The sequence below is a fragment of the Pleurodeles waltl genome, chromosome 6, assembly GCF_031143425.1.
Source record: "Pleurodeles waltl isolate 20211129_DDA chromosome 6, aPleWal1.hap1.20221129, whole genome shotgun sequence".
Lineage (NCBI taxonomy): Eukaryota > Metazoa > Chordata > Amphibia > Caudata > Salamandridae > Pleurodeles > Pleurodeles waltl.
This window is the reverse complement of record NC_090445.1, coordinates 830,501,276-830,528,216: the sequence shown is the minus strand read 5'-3', so window position 1 is coordinate 830,528,216 and position 26,941 is coordinate 830,501,276. Positions and strand designations below refer to the sequence as shown.

At 45.2% G+C, this 26,941-nt stretch overlaps 1 protein-coding gene across 3 annotated transcripts in view; it reads left to right on the top strand.

The window, feature by feature from the left end:
- The window catches only part of SUFU (SUFU negative regulator of hedgehog signaling), a 401,082-nt gene that overhangs the window by 118,120 nt on the left and 256,021 nt on the right, over positions 1 to 26,941 (top strand). For 2 of the 3 annotated variants that reach the window (XM_069239511.1, XM_069239513.1), the window contains exons 6-7: positions 598 to 670; positions 4,072 to 4,228. In XM_069239511.1, the coding sequence (XP_069095612.1) occupies positions 598 to 670; positions 4,072 to 4,228 (230 nt within the window). The remainder of the gene's footprint in view (positions 1 to 597; positions 671 to 4,071; positions 4,229 to 26,941) is intronic. The other variant, XM_069239512.1, reaches the window with a different exon arrangement.

Here is a 26,941-nt window from a genome sequence, read left to right as displayed (position 1 = left end):
TTAAGAATATTTGAGGACAATTTTGATTATATTGAAAATGCAGGTTACATGTATCACCCTTGAGGCATGATTTGCCTTCATGTATGTGAATTCAGTTTGTCAATTTGTAAGTTTTTGATGGTTAAATTATAATATGTCTACGGCTCCGGGGATGGTCATGGTAGAGAAGGTATTGATGGGAGGGAAAGGGTGGACAGATGCCAAAAAAAGGGTGGAAATTAGAGGTTGCCAAGGTTTCTGCTACTATTATTACAATGCTATGGGCCTGTTGAGGAAAAAGCCTTGTTGGTATGTGTGTTCTTCATGCAAGTTGATTAGTGTATTCAAATAAAATGTTAACCTATTTTAGTGACAGTTATTTACAGTGTAATGGCAAGATTAGAAACTTTAACTGCAGAAAAAATATTTATTTTATTATTTCAGGTGTTGTGCGTTTTCTTCTTTCATTCCATGAAGTTTTCAAATTAAAATCTGATTTATATATTTCTGTATTCCTCCCTCTTAGCTTTATGGCATGGCTCTCGTACATTGCAGCAGTTCTGAAAAGATTAAATGGGGTTTCTTACAAAAAGTAATTTGTTTGATTTTTATCTCCAGAGCTGGAGGACCATGGTTGATAACAGATATGAGAAGAGGCGAAACCATATTTGAAATTGATCCACATCTGCAAGTATGTGTGTAGCGGAGGCATATAACATTTTATGAACTGATTTGCCAATTTAATCTCCTGTGTAGCGCATGTGCACTCCTTTCATTGGTTTCTAGGATATTACAGTTGATTCCTGTCGAACAGGAATATTATAAAAGTGTATGTCATAAAACAACAAGAATGTATTTGTATTTCTTTAAGATTAAATGCGGTGTTTAGAATCTGGTTCTGCAGTTATGGACAAGCTGTGGTGACAGTACAAAACAGCGAGGATAGTCATCAGATGTCAAATACCGCTCAGAAAAATGACTTTTATATCTACAACAGAGTATGCCAATATCTCCTGTGTAGAGCTCTCCAGTCCATCACTAACAGCAACCTTTTAACGCTAACAATTAGAAGGACTAGATTATTTATTTACAAGTTCTTGTGAGGTCACCAGTCACAACACCAGAGTGCTTGGAGAAGGGACATGTTTCTTTGTAATCAAAGGTTGAAGTAGGTCATATTATGTCTCAGAAAGAGTGATGCTGTTTCCTTTATGTGTCACCATTGATGTCTGGTCTCGAAGGTCTTCCTACTGATAAAGGCCTTAAAGTAGGATCGCAATAGACCGCTCTTGATTTTAGCTGTTTAACTGACTGGGATATATATAAGTTATGAAAAGATGTAACCTATCTGGAAGCTAGTGAAGGATTAATGTCTGAGCCTAATGGAACTAGATCGCATGCTGAGAGCTAGAGATTCGTTTTCTGGCTGTTTCTAATCTTTATGGACTCTTTTGTTTTTCCAGTCTTGGGTGTGTGGGTTAGATTGTTCCAGAGGGTGGATCTTACTATTTTGCAGAATCGTCCATTAAATCTTTTCATATTAGTTGGACTGGCAGCTAGTTGGTTAGCAGCAGCAGATTGCAAGTGTATAAGTTGGTGGTTAAAATTGGAAGTGCTTTTACATAACCTGCATCATGGAGAGATTTGTGAATGAAGCAGTATCTCAAGTTATGACCTCTTTTTGATTGGGAGCCACTGTTGAGATCTGACTACACCTGCACACCTCTGCAAGTGAGCCATTTATGGCAATAGTTGATGGGGAGCACAGTGGGAAGCAGATCACTGAAAGTGTTTGAGATGTCCAAGTTCACACGAAGAATTGAGATGAAGTGGGGTGCTGAGGTCATTTAATCATGACTTATAACTTTTTGTTTCAACCTTTGGTAGGCTTATTTTAGACAGTTGGCTACTTGGTGGCATTCCTTACTCCATTCAGTTTTATTGTAGATCTGTCTTTCGTCAGCATGTAGAGGATATCAGATAGCAGTTGCCAAGAGATAGAAAAAGCTCCACTAGCAACAGTTGTGAAGTGGGCAAAAAAATCACAGGGAGGCTCGAATCTTTTTCTTATGTATGCCTCCTTCTCTGAAGGAAGCTGCACTTCATCTCCATTGAAATAAATATATGTCCATCCTGTGGTGGCCAGAGCTTTGAACAAAGAAGATTTCAAAAGTTCCTTTGTCTAGACCATTTATACTCAAAGTACGGCCCGGTAGCCGCATAATGACCGTTACATGCGGCACTCAGATCAAAAGCCGCACTGGGCTACCATTTTCTTGAATCAGCATTAACATTGACCAAGAAGTTTAAAAAAAAAAAAAAAAAAAAACAAGCCTTTATGTAAAGGTTAACTGAAGTTAAAGAAAAGAAGTAACTAGGTTATCCTGCACTGTTTAACTTCAGAAACACCTTTATTTTTAAAGACCTCTTGCATCAAAAAATGTAAAAAAATATGATCAAATCTATTTAAAATTCAGAAAGTGTTTTTCATTAACATATATTCTGTTTCACCTTCGTACGTCACGTTTTATCAGTGCGTTTAAAACTATTTTTTTAAGCAATAGTTTTCAAACATGAATTTACATTCATTTTTTCCCAACCCTAGCAACAATGTCATTAGTGAGCTAAGATGCCAGTCACTTGTTAAGTGCACTCTTTGGGCTGGGTTCCCCTTATACACGAACAACATTATAGCCTATTTAATCAAACACAGGAGAAGGTTTTGCACATCTTGAAGTCATATATTTCAACATCCTTTTAGATGTGATAATGAAGGAAAAAAAGGGAAAGTAGAACAAAACAATTGCCTAGGATCACACAGTTTGGTAAAGTGGGGCAACTGGGATGGATTCCACGTGTTCTGGTTTCACATTGTGCAGCTCAGCAGCTATATATGTTTTGCTTCCAGTACTCCCACCTTACTTGCACCACCCGTGGAACTTTCTCGTCCCGAGTGCCACACTGCTGGCATTAATGCGGCCATCTGTCACATCACAGCCAAAACATTTTGGCCGCTGGGAAAATGTTTGTGAGTACCCATGGTCTAGATAGAACGCCTAGAAGAAGATTACTCTGGCAATAATAGTACTAGGAGAAATGTGAGCCAGTAAAGCAGATTAATCTCTTAATTTGCCACTACATGTGATTTAGCCTTTCTATTTTTGTGCTGCATGGTCATTTCTGCATCTTTGTTCCTGCAATTTACAGATTTAGCCATGTCATATATACAAATAAAAAATGACAGTTAGCATAGCTTTTTCGGTTGCTTTATCAATTCTCTGTACAACACTGTTTCAAAGTTCAATAAGTTAAAATGCTTAATTTAATTTTACTTGTAATAGTTGCCTTTTTTTATACCAACCATATTTTTCTTGACAAGTAGTTTAGGTTGTCTACGTAAATATGTAAATCATGACTTGCTCTCTGCGTATGCATCAGTTTTTATATAGCACAGCGAACCTCTCTAAGAAGCAGTGCAGCGCTGTACATTACATGGAGGGTTGGGAAACAATCTTTCTGTACTCTCTGTCCTGCAGCTATGTCTCCTCCTGTGAGTTTGAAGTTATGGATTGATAATGTTTTAATGTAGTGCTTTCAGCATATTTTAGTAAAACCGGACTCGTGTTTTACACATCTCAAATCACCAGCTATACTGTGTCAATTTATATAGTGATTGTGATTTCAAAGTGTAGCTTGAATATCTTGAAATAATCAAATCGTCTCACTGAGCCATGAAGTAAGATGCGGCTCCTGATACCAGTTCTGCAGGTCCTAAAGCTAAAAGTAACTTCTTGTAGTGGTAATTGCGCTGTAGTGCAGTTGGCATGTTTATTCAACTTTCTCTAAAGCAAGGGGAGCATTGTTACTCATTCTTCAGATTATCTGTAGAAATATCAAGCAGCCTTGTTTTCCTTCTGTAGTTTCAATATTTCAACTAATAGATAAAAATAACATTAATATTTTATGTTGTCCTGGCATTTTCCTATAGAAATGTAAAAATGTTATGCCACTTTCCAGAAAGGCCATTGTGTTTTTATCAACTTTCAAATATGTGTATTCTTAGTTGTGTTTCTTAATGTTTATTTTTCAAAGCAGGAGAGAGTTGATAAAGGTATTGAAGCAGATGGTTCAAACCTCAGTGGTGTGAGTGCCAAGTGCGCGTGGGATGATCTCAGCCGGCCCCCTGATGATGAAGATGACAGTAGGAGTATCTGCATTGGAACACAGCCAAGGCGGTTGTCTGGTAAAGGTAATTGGGCTGTGCTTAACAAAGGAACACTTTCAATTTTTGTATTACCTCTAAGTAGTTTGAGAAATGATTGTATTTTGATTTATACAATAATGCAAGATTATACTTTTAGGACATATTTCCAGTTTTTAGGCACTACATGAGAAATTGTGTCCCTGGTTCATATTCTATTCTATGCGAGCAGACAAACATGTTAACCACCAGTGAATAAATGAGCAGCTGTTTCCTGAATCTGTGTTTTTCAGACCCTGTTTATGGGGCCACTGGGCAAGCAGGAGCTACTTGGGCCACAACCATAGTGTTTGAGTTTGTTTTCTTCTGGTGTCCTGGGGCGACCCTACTTTGATCTACAAATTGGGCCTTGTACACCATTTCCACACTTGACTCTCAAGGTAGCGTGCACAAACATTCTGATGGATGCTTCATGACTGCAGATTCCTTAGAATATCCTGCAGGCACCGTACTGGTTCCAGAACCTTTCATCACAGTGCTCCAGTGTGCTGCTGAGTACTGCCTTGTTGCACCACATTGGCATAGTTTGGCCATGGGAATGACTAAGTGGAGTCGCTTGTAAGCCCCACCTCCGTGCCAGCATCCCTTCCTTTCTTTCTGCGTCCTTGAACCCAGATCGTGTTACAAGTTGTTTTTCTTCGAAGAAGTCTTTTCGAGTCACGAGACCGAGGGACTCCTCCCATTTCGACTCCATTGCGCATGGGCGTCGACTCCATCTTAGATTGTTTTTTTTCCGCCATCGGGTTCGGACGTGTTCCTTTTCGCTCCGTGTTTCGGGTTGGAAAGTTAGTTAGAATCTCGGAAAAATCGTCTGTATTGTTTGCGTTCGGTATCTGGTTAGTTACAACAGATCGACACCGAATTAAGAAGAGCTCCGGTGGCCCTTCTGGTTTTTTTCGATCTCCGCTGGGGCCTGGTCGGCCCGGCCACGTGTCTCTTCAAGGCTGATGGAACGGACCCCATTCCGCTTCTATCCAAAATGCCATAACAAGTATCCATATACAGATCAACATCTGGTCTGTAACTTGTGTTTGTCACCAGAACACAAGGAGGATTCTTGTGAGGCCTGTCGAGTGTTTCGGTCCAGGAAGACACTCAGGGACCGAAGAGCAAGAAGACTGCAAATGGCGTCGGCGCCGACAGGACAAGGGCGTTTCGAGGAGGAGGAAGAAACATTCTCCACCCAGGATTCAGACTCTGAGGAGATCGATCTCGAGGAAACGCCGAAAACCGTGTGTAAAGAAATGGCTCCCTGTTGCAGTTACCCCCCACTTTTTGCCTGATACTGATGCTGACTTGACTGAGAAGTGTGCTGGGACCCTGCTAACCAGGCCCCAGCACCAGTGTTCTTTCACCTAAAATGTACCATTGTTTCCACAATTGGCACACCCTGGCATCCAGATAAGTCCCTTGTAACTGGTACCTCTGGTACCAAGGGCCCTGATGCCAGGGAAGGTCTCTAAGGGCTGCAGCATGTATTATGCCACCCTAGAGACCCCTCACTCAGCACAGACACACTGCTTACAAGCCTGTGTGTGCTAGTGAGAACAAAATGAGTAAGTCGACATGGCACTCCCCTCAGGGTGCCATGCCAGCCTCTCACTGCCTATGCAGTATAGGTAAGACACCCCTCTAGCAGGCCTTACAGCCCCAAGGCAGGGTGCACTATACCATAGGTGAGGGTACCAGTGCATGAGCACTGTACCCCTACAGTGTCTAAGCAAAACCTTAGACATTGTAAGTGCAGGGTAGCCATAAGAGTATATGGTCTGGGAGTCTGTTTTACACGAACTCCACAGCACCATAATGGCTACACTGAAAACTGGGAAGTTTGGTATCAAACTTCTCAGCACAATAAATGCACACTGATGCCAGTGTACATTTTATTGTAAAATACACCCCAGAGGGCACCTTAGAGGTGCCCCCTGAAACTTAACCGACTGTCTGTGTAGGCTGACTAGTTCCAGCAGCCTGCCACACTAGAGACATGTTGCTGGCCCCATGGGGAGAGTGCCTTTGTCACTCTGAGGCCAGTAACAAAGCCTGCACTGGGTGGAGATGCTAACACCTCCCCCAGGCAGGAGCTGTAACACCTGGCGGTGAGCCTCAAAGGCTCACCCCTTTGTCACAGCAGGGCACTCCAGCTTAGTGGAGTTGCCCGCCCCCTCCGGCCACGTCCCCCACTTTTGGCGGCAAGGCTGGAGGGAACAAAGAAAGCAACAAGGAGGAGTCACTGGCCAGTCAGGACAGCCCCTAAGGTGTCCTGAGCTGAGGTGACTCTAACTTTTAGAAATCCTCCATCTTGCAGATGGAGGATTCCCCCAATAGGGTTAGGATTGTGACCCCCTCCCCTTGGGAGGAGGCACAAAGAGGGTGTACCCACCCTCAGGGCTAGTAGCCATTGGCTACTAACCCCCCAGACCTAAACACGCCCTTAAATTTAGTATTTAAGGGCTACCCTGAACCCTAGAAAATTAGATTCCTGCAACAACAAGAAGAAGGACTGCCCAGCTGAAAACCCCTGCAGAGGAAGACCAGAAGACGACAACTGCCTTGGCTCCAGAAACTCACCGGCCTGTCTCCTGCCTTCCAAAGAACTCTGCTCCAGCGACGCCTTCCAAAGGGACCAGCGACCTCTGAATCCTCTGAGGACTGCCCTGCTTCGACGACGACAAGAAACTCCTGAGGACAGCGGACCTGCTCCAAAAAGACTGCAACTTTATCCAAAGGAGCAGCTTTAAAGAACCCTGCAATCTCCCCGCAAGAAGCGTGAGACTTGCAACACTGCACCCGGCGACCCCGACTCGGCTGGTGGAGAACCAACACCTCAGGGAGGACCCCCGGACTACTCTACGACCGTGAGTACCAAAACCTGTCCCCCCTGAGCCCCCACAGCGCCGCCTGCAGAGGGAATCCCGAGGCTTCCCCTGACCGCGACTCTCTGAAACCTAAGTCCCGACGCCTGGAAAAGACCCTGCACCCGCAGCCCCCAGGACCTGAAGGACCGGACTTTCACTGCAGAAGTGACCCTCAGGAGTCCCTCTCCCTTGCCCAAGTGGAGGTTTCCCCGAGGAAGCCCCCCCTTGCCTGCCTGCAGCGCTGAAGAGATCCCTTGATCTCGCATAGACTAACATTGAAAACCCGACGCTTGTTTCTACACTGCACCCGGCCGCCCCCGCGCTGCTGAGGGTGAAATTTCTGTGTGGGCTTGTGTCCCCCCCGGTACCCTACAAAACCCCCCTGGTCTGCCCTCCGAAGACGCGGGTACTTACCTGCAAGCAGACCGGAACCGGGGCACCCCCTTCTCTCCATTCTAGCCTATGCGTTTTGGGCACCACTTTGAACTCTGCACCTGACCGGCCCTGAGCTGCTGGTGTGGTAACTTTGGGGTTGCTCTGAACCCCCAACGGTGGGCTACCTTGGACCAAGAACTGAACCCTGTAAGTGTCTTACTTACCTGGTAAAACTAACAAAAACTTACCTCCCCTAGGAACTGTGAAAATTGCACTAAGTGTCCACTTTTAAAACAGCTATTTGTGAATAACTTGAAAAGTATACATGCAATTGAAATGATTCAAAGTTCCTAATGTACTTACCTGCAATACCTTTCAAACAAGATATTACATGTTAAATTTGAACCTGTGGTTCTTAAAATAAACTAAGAAAAGATATTTTTCTATAACAAAACCTATTGGCTGGATTTGTCTCTGAGTGTGTGTACCTCATTTATTGTCTATGTGTATGTACAACAAATTCTTAACACTACTCCTTGGATAAGCCTACTGCTCGACCACACTACCACAAAATAGAGCATTAGTATTATCTCTTTTTACCACTATTTTACCTCTAAGGGGAACCCTTGGACTCTGTGCATGCTATTCCTTACTTTGAAATAGCACATACAGAGCCAACTTCCTACACCGTGAGTAAGACGTCGAAACAAAGAACTCACGAGAAGACCACTAAAGCCCAGGGGACGCCACCGCCAACAGGCCATGGCTTAACCCGAAAAACAGGTGACCGTTCATCAGCACCGAAAAAGGGCGAGCTGGTGTCGAAGTCATCCGACTCCGGTCGAGATACCGGCACACAGCAATCTCGGGCCCGAGATAGTGGCTCAGAGAAGATTCGGCACTGAGACAGCGGCACCGAAACGGGTCGGCACCGAGAGAGCACAACGCCGAAAGTAAAGAAGGTTTCGTCGGAGCCGAAAAAAGCAGCCGAAAAGGTTTCGGTACCCAAACAGCCGGCCTCGGAACTGAAAACAAGTTCCTACACTGAGGAACAAGGACTGTCCACACAAATGAAGACACATAGATTTGGACAGGAATTAGAGACAATAGAGCCAGATCACACACAAAGACGGCTCTTTATTCAAAAAGATACAGGGAAGATCAGCACTCTTCCTCCAGTCAAAATGAAACGCAAGCTTGCCTTCCAAGACAAGGACAAACAGACACACGCAAAGGTGGCTAAACAAGTAACACCGCCACCATCCCCACATCACTCTGCGCAACCATCACCGGTAGCCACTCCACCAATGATGCAATCCCCAACTCATACAGGAATGAGTCAAGATGACCCTGACGCATGGGACCTTTATGACGCACCGGTGTCGGATAATAGTCCGAAATGCTATCCAGCTAGACCATCGCCACCAGAGGATTGTACAGGCTACGCACAGGTGGTGTCAAGAGCAGCGGCATTTCATAATGTCAGCCTTTATTCAGAGCCCATTGAAGACGACTTTCTTTTTAATACACTGTCGTCCACACACAGCCAATATCAGAGTCTTTCTATGCTACCCGGAATGCTAAAACACTCCAAACAAGTGTTTGAGGAGCCTGTTAAAGGGAGAGCCATTACTCCAAGAGTAGATAAAAAATTTAAACCGCCACCAACAGACCCACTGTACATTACACAACAGCTAACACCAGACTCTGTTGTAGTGGGAGCAGCGCGCAAAAGAGCCAACTCTCATACTTCAGGAGATGCACCACCTCCAGATAAAGAAAGTCGAAAATTCGATGCTGCAGGCAAAAGGGTGGCGGCACAGGCAGCAAACCAGTGGCGTATTGCAAATTTGCAAGCTTTGTTAGCCAGATATGATAGGGCCCATTGGGATGAGATGCAACACTTTATTGAACATTTACCCAAGGAGTTCCAAAAAAGAGCGCAGCAAGTAGTAGAAGAAGGACAGAGTATCTCCAATAATCAGATACGGTCAGCAATGGATGCTGCAGACACAGCTGCTAGAACTGTCAACACAGCAGTAACAATAAGGAGACATGCATGGCTGCGTACATCAGGATTTAAACCAGAGATACAGCAAGCTGTGCTGAATATGCAATTCAACGGACAGCAGTTGTTTGGGCCGGAGGTGGACACTGCGATCGAAAAACTTGAGAGACACTGACACGGCCAAAGCCATGGGCGCACTCTACTCCCCACAGAGCAGAGGCACATTTCGAAAGACACAATTTCGAGGGGGGTTTCGAGGGCAAACCACAGAAGCCACAACCTCACAAACAAAGCCCACTTACCAGAGCCATTATCAGCGGGGAGGTTTTCGGGGACAATATAGAGGGGGACAATTTCAAAGGAATAGAGGAAAATTCCAAAGTCCCAAAACTCCTCCATACAAGCAGTGACTTCAAGGTCACAAATCCCCAACACATAACACCTGTGGGGGGGAGACTAACCAAGTTTTACAAACATTGGGAGGAAATAACAACAGATACTTGGGTCTTAGCAATTATCCAGCATGGTTATTGCATAGAATTTCTCAAATTCCCTCCAAACGTCCCACCGAAAACACACAATATGTCAAAACAACATATAAATCTTCTAGGACTAGAAGTTCAGGCATTGCTACAGAAAAAAGCAATAGAATTAGTACCAAAACAACAAATAAACACAGGAGTTTACTCCCTGTACTTTTTGATACCCAAAAAAGACAAGAGTCTGAGACCTATACTAGATCTCAGAACATTAAATACCTACATCAAATCAGATCACTTTCACATGGTTACATTACAAGACGTAATCCCACTGCTCAAACAACAAGACTACATGACAACACTAGACCTAAAGGATGCATATTTCCATATACCAATACATCCTTCACACAGAAAGTACCTAAGGTTTGTATTCCAAGGGATACATTACCAATTCAAAGTGTTGCCATTCGGAATAACAACTGCACCAAGAGGTTTTACAAAATGCCTAGCAGTAGTAGCTGCACATATCAGAAGGCAGCAAATACATGTGTTCCCGTACCTAGACGATTGGTTAATCAAAACCAACACGCTAAGACGGTGTTCACAACACACAAAATATGTCATAGAAATCCTCCACAAACTAGGTTTCTCAATCAACTACACAAAGTCACACCTTCTGCCGTGTCAAACACAGCAATACTTAGGAGCGACAATCAACACAGCAAAAGGGATTGCCACTCCAAGTCCACAAAGAGTTCACACATTTCACAATGTAATACAGACCATGTATCCAAAACAGAAGATACAATTCAAAATGTTGATGAAACTACTAGGCATGATGTCCTCATGCATAGCCATTGTCCCAAACGCAGGGTTGCACATGCGACCCTTACAACAGTGCCTAGCATCACAATGGTCACAAGCACAGGGTCAGCTTCTAGATCTGGTGTTGATAGACCGCCAAACATACACCTCGCTTCAATGGTGGAACAATATAAATTTAAACCAAGGGCGGCCTTTCCAAGACCCAGTGCCACAATACGTAATAACAGATGCCTCCATGATAGGGTGGGGAGCACACCTCAATCAACACAGCATCCAAGGACAATGGGACACTCAGCAGAGACAGTTTCACATAAATCACTTAGAACTACTGGCAGTATTTCTAGAGTTGAAGGCATTTCAACCCATAATAAGCCACAAACACATTCTTGTCAAAACAGACAACATGACAACAATGTATTATCTGAACAAACAGGGAGGAACACACTCCACACAGTTGTGTCTCCTGGCACAGAGAATATGGCATTGGGCGATTCACAACCACATTCGCCTAATAGCACAGTTTATTCCAGGGATTCAGAATCAGTTAGCAGACAATCTCTCTCAGGGTCAGCTACAGATCCACGACACACACTACTAGACCTCTCAGTAGTGCCTCATATCAAGCTTCCAAACAAACCAGATCTGTTAACTCAACTCAAACAACAGATCAAGCATCCAAATCCAGCATCACTGAATCTAGCAATTTGGCTCCTGAAGTCTTAGAATTCGCACATCTAGACCTTTCACAGGAATGTATGGAGGTCATAAAACAAGCAAGGAAACCAACCACAAGACATTGCTGTGCAAATAAGTGGAAAAGATTTGTTTAATATTGCCATAATAATCAAATTCAACCATTACACGCATCTGCTAAAGACATCGTAAGTTACTTACTGCATTTACAAAAGTCAAAGCTAGCTTTTTCATCCATTAAAATACATCTTTCTGCAATTTCAGCTTATCTGCAAATTACGCACTCAACTTCATTATTTAGGATCCCAGTCATAAAAGCATTTATGGAGGGCCTAAAGAGAATTATTCCACCAAGAACGCCACCAGTACCTTCGTGGAACATTAACATTGTCTTAACACGACTCATGGGTCCACCTTTTGAACCCATGCACTCATGTGAGATACAATATTTAACATGGAAAGTAGCGTTTCTCACTGCCTTCACATCTCTAAGAAGACTAAGTGAAATACAGGCATTTACCATACAAGAACCCTTTATTCAAATACACAAGCATAAAGTAGTTTTATGAACTAACCCAAAGTTCTTACCAAAAGTCATATCACCGTTTCACTTAAATCAAACAGTAGAACTACCAGTGTTCTTTCCAGAACCAGATTCTGTAGCTGAAAGAGCACTACATACATTAGACATCAAAAGAGCTTTAATGTACTTCATTGATAGAACAAAACAAATACTAAAAACAAAACAACTGTTCGTTGCTTTTCAAAAACCTCATACAGGGAATACAATATCCAAACAAGGCATTGCCAGATGGATAGTTAAATGTATTCAAACCTGTTATCTCAAAGCAAAAAGAGAACTGCCTATAACACCAAAGGCACATTCAACTAGGAAAAAAGGGGCTACTATGGCCTTTCTAGGAAACATTCCAATCACTGAAATATGTAAGGCAGCCACATGGTCTACGCCTCATACATTCACCAAACATTACTGCGTGGATGTGTTAACAACACAACAAGCCACAGTAGGACAAGCAGTACTACGAACTTTATTTCAAACAACTTCAACTCCTACAGGCTGAGCCACCGCTTTTGGGGAGATAACTGCTTACTAGTCTATGCAAGCATGTGTATCTGCAGCTACACATGCCATCGAACGGAAAATGTCACTTACCCAGTGTACATCTGTTCGTGGCATGAGGCGCTGCAGATTCACATGCGCCCACCCGCCTCCCCGGGAGCCTGTAGCCGTTTAAAAGTTGATCTTGAACATTTGTAAATTTGTAAATATATCACTTTAAACCACATTATGTACATACATATTTACTCCATTGCATGGGCACTATTACTATAATACACAACTCCTACCTCACCCTCTGCGGGGAAAACCATCTAAGATGGAGTCGACGCCCATGCGCAATGGAGCCGAAAGGGGAGGAGTCCCTCGATCTCGTGACTCGAAAAGACTTCTTCGAAGAAAAACAACTTGTAACACTCCGAGCCCAACACTAGATGGTGGGATGTGCAAAGCATGTGAATCTGCAGCGTCTCATGCCACGAACAGATGTACACTGGGTAAGTGACATTTTCCATATGTGTGTGTGTGTGTGTGTGTGTGTGTGTGTATATATTATATATATATATACATATCAATCACAGAATGTGGAAGAGGCCAAACAAGTCTCTGTGCCGGTTAGTCAAGTTAAGGGTCTGTTGCTGCTCTGGAGGCCGACAATAGATCATCTTCGTGGTTGAAGTCATCCAGTAAGTTGAAGTCCAGGGTGATACGGAAGCACTAGAAGCCAAAGCAGGACTTCACCCTACCCTGCCACTCTCTATCTAAGTAAAAGTGGCAAGGGTGTCAATGTGCCTCTCGATCTCTCTACTGATTCCCTGAATGAGGAACTGATCCCACTGTTGATTTCAATACAGCCGGATTTCTTAGGACATCAACGGCGCCGCTTCAGGTCGAGGCCTTTAGGGAGGTCGTGCTCGATATTTTTGATACACTTCTGTCTCTGGCTCAAAGCATCCGCAAGGGCCTCTACTGGTGGAGCCATTCTCTAAGCCATCTGAGAGCTTGGAAACGGACCATGTTTCTTACAAATGCTATTTTCGTTGTGGTGTCCTCTAGGGGGCTGTTCTGAGCATTACAGTCTAATGCCAAACATTTCTTTCTGATAAATGTTTTTATTGGGTTTATATGATAATTGTATATGTTTCATTAATCTCTCATTGCAATTATGACCATGATGCAGGCCAATGTAACATCATTATTACACTAAGCTTGCATGAACACTCTATATATGTTTGGGTGACCCCCTACTAGTTTACTTCTCTTGTTACTCCTCAATGGCCGTCTTGTTTTGGGAATTGTGTAGCCAGGCAGCAAGTCTGATGGTGGGGTGGTGAAAGTGGTATTCTGTTGGAATTAGCATGGCAGATTTAAATTGGGATGCTAAATGGCATAGGTACTAAAGAGGCTCACTAAGGGCTGCAGCATATTTTATTTCACCCTAAGGGGCCCGAGACAGATTCCACACAGACTTTCATTGCAGGCTGTGTGAAATGTTGCAAACCATGACTTAAAACACGACTTTGCACACTCCTTTGTGCCATGCCAAACACCTACAGCAGGTCGTGGAGCCGTAAGGGAGAGTGCATTATAGCATGTGTGGACTTATCTACATGAGCAGATATGCCCCAGTCACGTCTTTTTTCATGGCTAGATATTACCTGTGAACAGGGAAGCCATTGTAAGGTATGTACTGGGCACCGGTCAAAACAAGTTTCCCAGCTACATAATGACTTCACTGAAACCTATGGTCTTGAGTATCCAACACCTCATATTAATAAACCAACTCTTGTTCCAGTGTTGGATTTATTATTCCCTGCACCCAGAGGGTACTTTAAAGGTACCCCCTGAAACCTATTAGCCCTCTAGTGTGCTGGCTGACTGGCCAGCCTGCAACCACAGACACGTTTCTAGACCCCTAGGAGGTGAGAACTCTGCTGTCCGAGGTCAGAAACAATGCCTGCTCTGCAGGAAGTGTTTACACCTCCTTCACCATGCAAGCTAAATTAAATTAGCATGTCAAGGCAGGGAGCTTCAAAGAGGCCCACCTCCTTTAATTTGGGAGTCTGGTTTTCCCAAAACCTGGAGGATGCCACCCTCTACCCTCAGGCCAATTTTGCACCTGGGCAAGGGAGAAATTACATAGCCAGGATGTGTGTTTCACTTACAGGCTAGTCACACCCCTAAGGTGGTGGGCTACCTGAAGTGAAAACAAAAGAAAGATTTCCACCAACTTGTGTGTTGTGAAATTAGGAACTCTGGGACAGAGAGATTCCCACTCCCCACAGGAAGTGGTCATCTAGGGGGTGTAGTGACCTCCACGGGTAAGTAGCTGTAGGAAGTTGGCTCTGTATGTGCTATTTCAAAGTAAGGAATAGCATGCACAGAGTCCAAGGGTTCCCCTTAGAGGTAAAATAGTGGTAAAAAGAGATAATACTAATGCTCTATTTTGTGGTAGTGTGGTCGAGCAGTAGGCTTATCCAAGGAGTAGTGTTAAGCATTTGTTGTACATACACAATAAATGAGGTACACACACTCAGAGACAAATCCAGCCAATAGGTTTTGTATAGAAAAATATCTTTTCTTAGTTTATTTTAAGAACCACAGGTTCAAATTTAACATGTAATATCTTGTTTGAAAGGTATTGCAGGTAAGTACATTAGGAACTTTGAATCATTTCAATTGCATGTATACTTTTCAAGTTATTCACAAATAGCTATTTCAAAAGTGGACACTTAGTGCAATTTTCACAGTTCCTGGGGGAGGTAAGTTTTTGTTAGTTTTACCAGGTAAGTAAGACACTTACAGGGTTCAGTTCTTGGTCCAAGGTAGCCCACCGTTGGGGGTTCAGAGCAACCCCAAAGTCACCACACCAGCAGCTCAGGGCCGGTCAGGTGCAGAGTTCAAAGCGGTGCCCAAAACGCATAGGCTAGAATGGAGAGAAGGGGGTGCCCCGGTTCCGGTCTGCTTGCAGGTAAGTACCCGCGTCTTCGGAGGGCAGACCAGGGGGGTTTTGTAGGGCACGGGGGGGACACAAGCCCACACAGAAATTTCACCCTCAGCAGCGCGGGGGCGGCCGGGTGCAGTGTAGAAACAAGCGTCGGGTTCGCAATGTTAGTCTATGAGAGATCAACGGATCTCTTCAGCGCTGCAGGCAGGCAAGGGGGGGCTTCCTCGGGGAAACCTCCACTTGGGCAAGGGAGAGGGACTCCTGGGGGTCACTTCTGCAGTGAAAGTCCGGTCCTTCAGGTCCTGGGGGCTGCGGGTGCAGGGTCTTTTCCAGGCGTCGGGACTTAGGTTTCAGAGAGTCGCGGTCAGGGGAAGCCTCGGGATTCCCTCTGCAGGCGGCGCTGTGGGGTCTCAGGGGGGACAGGTTTTGGTACTCACAGTCGGGGAGTAGTCCGGGGGTCCTCCCTGAGGTGTTGGTTCTCCACCAGCCGAGTCGGGGTCGCCGGGTGCAGTGTTGCAAGTCTCACGCTTCTTGCGGGAGTTGCAGGGTTCTTTAAAGCTGCTTCTTGAAACAAAGTTGCAGTCTTTTTGGAGCAGGTCCGCTGTCCTCTGGAGTTTCTTGTCGTCGTCGAAGCAGGGCAGTCCTCAGAGGATTCAGAGGTCGCTGGTCCCTTTGGAAGGCGTCGCTGGAGCAGAGTTCTTTGGAAGGCAGGAGACAGGCCGGTGAGTTTCTGGAGCCAAGGCAGTTGTTGTCTTCTGGTCTTCCTCTGCAGGGGTTTTCAGCTGGGCAGTCCTTCTTCTTGTTGTCGCAGGAATCTGAATTCTTAGGTTCAGGGAAGCCCTTAAATACTAAATTTAAGGGCGTGTTTAGGTCTGGGGGGTTAGTAGCCAATGGCTACTAGCCCTGAGGGTGAGTACACCCTCTTTGTGCCTCCTCCCAAGGGGAGGGGGTCACATTCCTATCCCTATTGGGGGAATCCTCCTTCTGCAAGATGGAGGATTTCTAAAAGTTAGAGTCACCTCAGCTCAGGACACCTTAGGGGCTGTCCTTACTGGCCAGTGACTCCTCCTTGTTATTCTCATTATTTTCTCCGGCCTTGCCGTCAAAAGTGGGGGCCGGGGCCGGAGGGGGCGGGCAACTCCACTAGCTGGAGTGTCCTGCGGTGCTGTGACAAAGGGGTGAGCCTTTGAGGCTCACCGCCAGGTGTTACAGCTCCTGCCTGGGGGAGGTGTTAGCATCTCCACCCAGTGCAGGCTTTGTTACTGGCCTCAGAGTGACAAAGGCACTCTCCCCATGGGGCCAGCAACATGTCTCTAGTGTGGCAGGCTGCTGGAACTAGTCAGCCTACACAGACAGTCGGTTAAGTTTCAGGGGGCACCTCTAAGGTGCCCTCAGGGGTGTATTTTGCAATAAAATGTACACTGGCATCAGTGTGCATTTATTGTGCTGAGAAGTTTGATACCAAACTTCCCAGTTTTCAGTGTAGCCATTATGGTGCTGTGGAGTTCGTGTTTGACAAACTCCCAGACCATATACTCTTATGGCTACCCTGCACTTACAATGTCTAAGGTTTTGTTTAGACACTGTAGGGGTACCATGCTCATGCACTGGTACCCTCACCTATGGTATAGTGCACCCTGCCTTAGGGCTGTAAGGCCTGCTAGAGGGGTGACTGACCTATACTTGCATAGGCAGTGAGAGGCTGGCATGGCACCCTGAGGGGAGTGCCATGTCGACTTACTCGTTTTGTTCTCACTAGCACATACAAGCTGGTAAGCAGTGTGTCTGTGCTGAGTGAGAGGTCTCCAGGGTGGCATAAGACATGCTACAGCCCTTAGAGACCTTCCTTGGCATCAGGGCCCTTGGTACTAGAAGTACCAGTTACAAGGGACTTATCTGGATGCCAGGGTCTGCCAATTGGAGATACAAAAGTACAGGTTAGGGAAAGAACACTGGTGCTGGGGCCTGGTTAGCAGGCCTCAGCACACTTTCAATTGTAAACATAGCATCAGCAAAGGCAAAAAGTCAGGGGGCAACCATGCCAAGGAGGCATTTCCTTACAGTAGCCAATTGGCTACTACCTTTCATTCGTCTTAATGCCCCTAAAGTCCGTATTTAAGTGGCCCTCGTGACACCAGGAACTCTAACTCAACTGACTCCAAAAGAAGGAGGGCAAAAAAGGAGCAGAAAAAGCAAGAACTGGGGACCTGTGACTGACTTGGTGCCAACTCTATCCCCATGTCTGCTGTGTCAACTCTCCCTGATGCTGTGCGACATCCAAAAGCCTGGGATTACTACCAGCATTTTGTCAAACATCCAGTATCTCCCATGGAGTAGCAGAGCTCTCCTGCATCTTACAGGTAACAAAAACAAAGTGCCTCTGACTGCCACGACCTGCCGGCCCAAGGACCTCTGCACCCGAGCTCCACGGCCTGAGTCCAGGGGAACCAAAGGTGTCCCATGTACCTAGAGACTCTCGAGAGCTGAGCCTTCCTTTGGGTGTGCTGGACTGGTTCCCCCAGTTTACACCTGCAGCCTGTTTTCACAGGAAACTACAAATTCAAGAGTCTTGCACCACTGCACACAAGCCCCCCAGCCCGAGTTCAAGTGGATTGTCGGTGTCCCTGCAGACCCAAGACCCTCAAGGCTTGAGCTCCCCTGTGGGTTCACCTTGACGGCACCCCAGTCCCTGCTTGCAGTATCTTTTCAACTGGACCATTCTCCATTTTGACTTTGATGGGGCAACCGACGTGGAAAAGCACCTCTGCACCCGGACACCTCAGGCCTGATCTGTTGGTGCTACCTTGGACCTTACCCCATACTTACTTAAGTCCTGAAGAACAGTCGTTGCCAAGTACCGGAATGCAGTATATGCTTATTTACTCATAGGCTACCATTACCACATTAAAGTCGATGCAAGTGTATTTGTTGTATACTTCAAAACTGCTAACTTAAAGTACTTGCCCAATAACGAAGTTCTTAGTGTTAAAAAAAAATATTAAAAATGTGGTATTTCTCTAAATGTGTGTGGATCTCCTTATTGAGCCTGCGTGTGTCATTTATTGAGTGTGTATGCAGAAAATGTCTAACACTCCCCTTTTGATTATCCTAAGTTGCTCGACCACCCTACAACAAATAGAGCACTTGGGATTTTTAAGGAAAGCCCTGTCCATTTCTAAGAGGAAACCTGTACTCTTTACACAGCATACCTCTTTTTGGTTTACTACATAAAGAGCCAGCTTCCTACACTTGCTCTTGCCCACCACGGAACAGACAGGTTCCCTGACACCATAGACTGGCACCTGATTACCCTAATTTTGTTACGCATCATCCCACATGTGTCATTTTGGTGGTCCAGGCTACCACCAGCGAGGTGAATCCCAATTCATTCCTGCAACCATTCAGCATGTGGCCAAATATATTATTTGGGCAGGCCTCAATGCTATTGACTGTTTGGTACTAGCAGTTGTCACATGTGGATTAAATCCATAGGATTTTCTGACGATATGCAGACATCCCTCATGGATATGCCTTTTGATGGACCCCGCTGTTGTGGCAAAATAGCTGACTGCTCCCTGGAGCACAACAAGGAAAGTTGGGCCTTGCCTTGCTCTTTAGGCCTTCCAATCACTACCAGGCTGCTCCCTCATCCGTTGTGGTCCTTCCACAGCTACTTCAAAGATTTGGCATGTAGACTGCCGCAGGCCCCACCAGCCACGCAGCAGTCACCTTAACCCTTTCATGGCTGGGGGGGGGGGGGGGGGTTTCAGGTAGACACCGTGCAGGTCATCAGGTACACCATTTTTCCCATCCCTCCTCCCCTGCAGTATCAGCCTCCAAGCCATTTTAGTTTGCTCTTAACGCACACAACACAACCACCTTGTAGGATTCCGGATTAGACATTTTCTCACAGTTGGGAAATCCATCAGACCCAACAGATAGGCCCTCCATATCAATCAGCAGGGCTATGTCCTTCCATGTCTTACCCACCAGGTTTTCCTCCCACATCACTGTGACTCTCAGAGGAGCATCTATTTATTTTCCTGCAAGAGGTGTGAAATGTCCCTGGCCTCTGAGATAAGGACGGTTTGTTACTCCCACTATTTCCTCTTCCTGAAGAAGGATGGGTGGCTTCAGCGAATTTGAGATCTTTGCCCCTTGAATACCTTCCTCTGGAAGGACAAATTAAAAATGCTCCCCCTGACCCAAGTTCTTCCTACTCTGAAGCTGGGCGACTAGATGGTAGCTTTGGACCTGCAGGATGCGTACTTTCCTGTGCTCTTCTTGAGGTCCCAACGAAGTTACCTCTAATTCAAGGTCAGCATGCAGCATTTTTAGTGAGCCTTGCTCCCCTTCAGTCTCATTAGCGCCCTTGGATGGTCACAGATGTGATGGTGGTTGTTGCCTCCCCTACCTCAACGACCGCCTGTTGAAGGTGGACTCGTCACAGTCAGTCGTAGACCACCTCCAGATGAAGACTATCATCCTGATATTAAACCTTGTTTAATATATTTCAAAAGTCCAAGGAAAATACTGTACTGAGCATAAAGACTAAAAAAAAGGAGTCTCTTGGGTATGATTCCAAGTATTTTTTATTTCCTCAAGAAAACTTAAGGTTCGATGGCATCTGTCGCTGTAGATACACATGTTCTGCATAGCTCGCCATCTGGTGTTGGGTCGGAGTGTTACAAGTTGTTTTTCTTCGAAGAAGTCTTTCGAGTCACGGGACCGAGTGACTCCTCCTTCTGTCTCCATTGCGCATGGGCGTCGACTCCATCTTCGATTGTTTTCTTTCCGCCATCGGGTTCGGACGTGTTCCTGTCGCTCCGAGTTTCGGAACGGAAAGTTAGTAAATATCGGAAGATTTTCGTCGGTATTGTTGCATTCGGGGTCGGCGTAGTTAGATTCAACACCGCATCGAAGATCGACGCGCTCCGGTGCCCTTCGGGGTAGTTTTCGATCCCCCGTCGGGGCCTGGTCGGCCCGACCGCGTGTCGAACAACGCCGATGGAACGGACCCCGTTCCGTTTTTGTCCCAAATGCCACAACAAATACCCGTATACAGACCAACATTTGGTCTGTAACCTGTGCCTGTCACCTGAGCACAGTGAGGAGACTTGCGAGGCCTGTCGCGCGTTCCGGTCCCGAAAGACACTCCGTGACCGTCGAGCCAGGAGACTTCAGATAGCGTCCACGCCGACAGCGCACCGAGAGTTCGAGGAACAAGAGGAAGAAGAAACCTTTTCGATCCACGAATCGGACTCCGAGGAATTCGACGATCAAAGAGCCGTGAGTAAGACGTCGAAAACAACACATAAGAAAAGTGACAAGGCCCAGGGGACGCCACTGCCACCAGGCCATGGCTCCACCCATAAATTCGGTGACCGACCATCGGCACCGAAAAAGGCCCAAACAGTGCCGAGATCGTCCGACTCCGGTCGAGACACCGGCACGCAGCCTTCTCGGGATCGAGAAAGTGCTGGGGAAAAGCAACGACACCGAGATAGCGGTGTAGAAACGGCTCGACGCCGAGACAGCGGCACCGACAAAGATCGATGCCGAGAGGTTTCGACTCCAAAAAAGAAAAAAGCCACCTCGGAGCCGAGAAAAGATACAGGTAGGGTTTCGGTGCCGAAACAACCGTAACCGACCCAGGTCCAGGCTCTTATACAGAGGAGCAATCACTGTCCTCTCAGATGCGAAAGCATAGGTTTGAGGAAGAGCTGCAATCCACCGAAGTGGACCATACGCAAAAACGTATTTTCATACAGCAGGGAACAGGAAAAATAAGCACCCTTCCCCCTATTAGGAGAAAAAGGAGACTGGAGTTTCAAACAGACCAGGCGCCACAAACAAAAATGGTGAAAAAGGTGACTCCGCCACCCTCTCCTCCACCTGTAATTAACGTCTCACCAACGCAAACTCCGTCACATTCCCCGGCTCACACCACCATGAGCCAAGGTGACCAGGATCAAGACGCTTGGGACTTATATGACGCCCCAGTGTCGGACAACAGTCCGGAGGCATATCCAACAAAGCCCTCACCACCAGAAGACAGCACAGCATATTCTCAAGTGGTGGCTAGAGCAGCACAATTCCACAACGTAAACCTCCACTCAGAACAAGTCGAGGATGACTTTTTATTCAACACCCTCTCCTCCACCCACAGCTCCTACCAAAGCCTGCCTATGCTGCCAGGTATGCTTCGGCACGCAAAGGAAATCTTCAAGGAGCCGGTCAAAAGTAGGGCAATAACGCCAAGGGTGGAAAAGAAATATAAGGCACCTCCTATAGACCCTGTTTTCATCACCACACAGCTGCCACCAGATTCCGTCGTAGTAGGAGCAGCTCGGAAAAGAGCCAACTCCCACACATCTGGGGATGCACCACCCCCAGATAAAGAGAGCCGCAAGTTCGATGCAGCTGGGAAAAGAGTCGCAGTACAAGCTGCAAACCAGTGGCGCATCGCTAACTCTCAAGCACTACTTGCACGCTATGACAGAGCCCATTGGGATGAGATGCAACACCTCATCGAGCATCTACCCAAGGAACTACAAAAAAGGGCAAAGCAGGTGGTTGAGGAAGGACAGAACATATCAAATAACCAGATACGATCTTCTATGGACGCAGCAGACACAGCTGCAAGAACAATTAATACATCTGTGACCATTAGAAGGCACGCATGGCTAAGAACATCTGGGTTCAAACCAGAGATACAGCAGGCAGTGCTCAATATGCCATTCAACGAAAAACAACTGTTCGGACCAGAAGTGGACACGGCAATCGAAAAACTTAAAAAAGACACTGACACTGCTAAAGCCATGGGCGCACTCTACTCCCCGCAGAGCAGAGTAACCTACAGCACCTTCCGCAAGACACCCTTTAGAGGGGGGTTTCGGGGTCAGGCCACACAAGCCAGCACTTCGCAGGCAACACCGTCCAGCTACCAGGGACAGTACAGGGGAGGCTTTCGGGGCCAATACAGAGGAGGGCAATTCCCTAGGAATAGAGGAAAATTTCAAAGCCCCAAAACCCCTACAACCAAGCAGTGACTCAGATGTCACTCACCCCCTCCACACAACACCAGTGGGGGGAAGAATAGGTCATTATTACAAAGCATGGGAGGAAATAACTACAGACACTTGGGTCTTAGCAATTATCCAACATGATTATTGCATAGAATTCCTACAATTCCCTCCAAACATACCACCAAAAGCACAGAATTTATCAAAACAACATTCCGAACTTCTGGAAATAGAAGTTCAAGCACTATTGCAAAAGAATGCAATCGAATTAGTACCAAACACACAAACAAACACAGGAGTCTATTCACTGTACTTCTTGATACCAAAAAAGGACAAAACACTGAGACCAATCCTAGACCTCAGAATACTAAACACCTACATCAAAACAGACCACTTTCACATGGTCACGCTACAAGAGGTGTTACCATTGCTAAAACTACAGGACTACATGACAACCTTAGACCTCAAAGACGCGTATTTCCATATACCAATACATCAATCTCACAGAAAATACCTACGGTTCGTATTCAAAGGAATACATTACCAATTCAAAGTATTGCCTTTTGGTTTAACAACCGCACCAAGAGTCTTTACAAAATGTCTAGCAGTAGTGGCTGCACACATCAGAAGGCAGAAAATACATGTATTCCCGTATCTAGACGACTGGCTAATCAAAACCAATTCACTAACAAAGTGCTTACAACACACAAATCAAATCATACAAACCCTCTACAAACTAGGTTTCACCGTCAACTTTGCAAAATCCAACATTTTGCCGTGCAAAGTACAACAATACCTGGGAGCCATAATAGACACAACAAAAGGAGTAGCCAATCCAAGTCCACAAAGAATTCAAAATTTCAACAAGATCATACAACGCATGTATCCAACACAAACAATACAAGCAAAGATGATATTACAACTCCTAGGCATGATGTCTTCATGCATAGCCATTGTCCCGAACGCAAGACTACACATGAGGCCCTTACAACAGTGCCTAGCATCACAATGGTCACAAGCACAGGGTCACCTTCTAGATCTGGTGTTGATAGACCGCCAAACTTACCTCTCGCTTCTATGGTGGAACAGTATAAATTTAAACAAAGGGCGGCCATTCCAAGACCCAGTGCCACAATACGTAATAACAACAGATGCTTCCATGACAGGGTGGGGAGCACACCTCGATCAACACAGCATACAAGGACAATGGAACGTACATCAAACAAAACTGCATATAAATCACCTAGAAATGCTAGCAGTTTTTCAAGCATTAAGGGCTTTCCAACCAATTATAACTCACAAATACATTCTTGTCAAAACAGACAACATGACAACAATGTATTATCTAAACAAACAGGGGGGGACACACTCAACGCAGTTGAGCCTTCTAGCACAGAAAATATGGCGATGGGCAATTCACAACCACATTCGCCTAATAGCGCAGTTTATTCCAGGGATCCAGAATCAACTTGCAGACAATCTCTCTCGAGATCACCAACAAGTCCACGAATGGGAAATTCACCCCCAAATTCTAAACACTTACTTCAGACTCTGGGGAACACCTCAAATAGACTTGTTTGCAACAAGAGAGAACGCAAAATGCCAAAACTTCGCATCCAGATACCCACACAGGCAGTCCCAAGGCAATGCCCTATGGATGAACTGGTCAGGGATATTTGCCTACGCTTTTCCTCCTCTCCCTCTCCTTCCTTATCTGGTAAACAAATTGAGTCAAAACAAACTCAAACTCATTTTAATAGCACCAACTTGGGCAAGGCAACCCTGGTACACAACATTGCTAGACCTATCAGTAGTACCCCACATCAAATTGCCCAACAGGCCGGATCTGTTAACACAACACAACCAACAGATCAGACATCCAGATCCAGCATCGCTGAATCTAGCAATCTGGCTCCTGAAATCCTAGAATTCGGACACTTACAACTTACCCAAGAATGTATGGAAGTCATAAAGCAAGCCAGAAGGCCGTCCACTAGGCACTGCTATGCAAGTAAATGGAAGAGGTTTGTCTGCTACTGCCATCATAATCAGATCCAACCTTTACACGCAACTCCAAAGGATGTAGTGGGTTACTTGCTTCACTTACAAAAATCTAACCTAGCCTTCTCTTCCATTAAAATACACCTTGCGGCAATATCTGCATACCTGCAGACTACCTATTCAACTTCCCTATATAGGATACCAGTCATTAAAGCATTCATGGAAGGCCTTAAAAGAATTATACCACCAAGAACACCACCTGTTCCTTCATGGAACTTAAATGTTGTCTTAACAAGACTCATGGGTCCACCTTTTGAACCCATGCACTCTTGCGAAATACAGTTCCTAACCTGGAAGGTTGCATTTCTCATCGCCATTACATCTCTAAGAAGAGTAAGCGAAATTCAGGCGTTTACAATACAAGAACCTTTTATACAACTACACAAAAATAAAGTCGTCCTAAGGACTAATCCTAAATTTTTACCAAAGGTTATTTCACCGTTCCACCTAAATCAAACAGTGGAACTACCAGTGTTCTTCCCACAGCCAGATTCCGTAGCTGAGAGGGCACTACATACATTAGATGTCAAAAGAGCATTAATGTACTACATTGACAGAACGAAAAACATCAGAAAGACTAAACAACTATTTATTGCATTCCAAAAACCTCATGCAGGAAACCCAATATCAAAACAAGGTATAGCCAGATGGATATTTAAATGCATCCAAATCTGCTACCTTAAAGCAAAACGACAACTGCCCATTACACCAAGGGCACACTCAACCAGAAAAAAAGGTGCTACCATGGCCTTTCTAGGAAACATCCCAATGCAAGAAATATGTAAGGCAGCCACATGGTCTACGCCACACACGTTCACCAAGCACTACTGTGTAGACGTGCTATCCGCACAGCAAGCCACAGTAGGTCAAGCTGTGTTAAGAACATTATTTCAAACCACTTCCATTCCTACAGGCTGAGCCACCGCTTTTGGGGAGATAACTGCTTACTAGTCTATGCAGAACATGTGTATCTACAGCGACAGATGCCATCGAACTGAAAATGTCACTTACCCAGTGTACATCTGTTCGTGGCATCAGTCGCTGGAGATTCACATGTGCCCACCCACCTCCCCGGGAGCCTGTAGCAGTTCGGAAGTTAGCTTCAACTTTGTACATTTGTATATATATTATTTTAACCTTAAATAGGTACATACTTAGTCACTCCATTGCATGGGCACTATTACTACAACACAACTCCTACCTCACCCTCTGCGGGGAAAACAATCGAAGATGGAGTCGACGCCCATGCGCAATGGAGACAGAAGGAGGAGTCACTCAGTCCCGTGACTCGAAAGACTTCTTCGAAGAAAAACAACTTGTAACACTCCGACCCAACACCAGATGGCGAGCTATGCAGAACATGTGAATCTCCAGCGACTGATGCCACGAACAGATGTACACTGGGTAAGTGACATTTTCATTGTGGTTCAAATCCATTATTACAGGTATCTCAAATTTGCATAGTATTGTCGACTTTGCAGCCAACATGTCTTTGAAATGGCTTGCAAGCATGGGGCTTTTTTAAGGCTGAAATAACAATAAGGTTAAAAAAAAGGTAGGGTAAAGAAAACCGTAACATCATTCTCTGTTTTTTTCAAAAATAATGTGAAAGGTGCCACACTGTAATTCAATAATGTCACTGTTTTAAAGCCAGTACGCACAAAACTTGTCAATCGTGGGCACAAATTCCAGTTGATAAGTAGCCTGTGTAATAATTTCTTGAGTGAGTCTGTCAGCGTCTAAAATGGGTGACATTTTATATTCAAGTTGGACTCCTAAGTCCTTTATCTCGGTTTAGTACCTTAGGCATAGAGAATGAATGAGAAATGGGTGCATCTTAAACTGCCTAATTGTAACCAAGTCAGTATAGAAAATGTGCATGAAAAAATGTCATGTACAAAGTAAACAAAGTTTGATTCATTAGTCAGATTCCTTAGCTCAGATTAAACAAGCCCCAACTAGGGGTTAGCCCTATAAGAAGAATGGGCAGCATTTTAAACTCTGGTTGAGCTCCTAGATCCTAGGTCAATATTTGTAAGCAATGGCAGAGAAAGTAGAAGGGCCCCACCGTAAACTGACTACCAGTAAGCAAAACAATATAGAGAAAGTGTATGAAGAAATGTTGCGTAAAAGTAAACAAAATTTGATTAATCATAGGATTCCTTATGATTAATTAATCAAACTTTGTTTATTTTGTCCACAACATTGTTTCACACACGTTTTCTTTATTGACTTGGTTACAAGTAGACAGTTTAAAAATTAGCCTTTTTTTCAACCACTCTCTTGGCCTGTAGTCCTAAACACTGATGAAGGACTTAGGAACCCAACTTTAATTTAAAATGGCACTCGTTT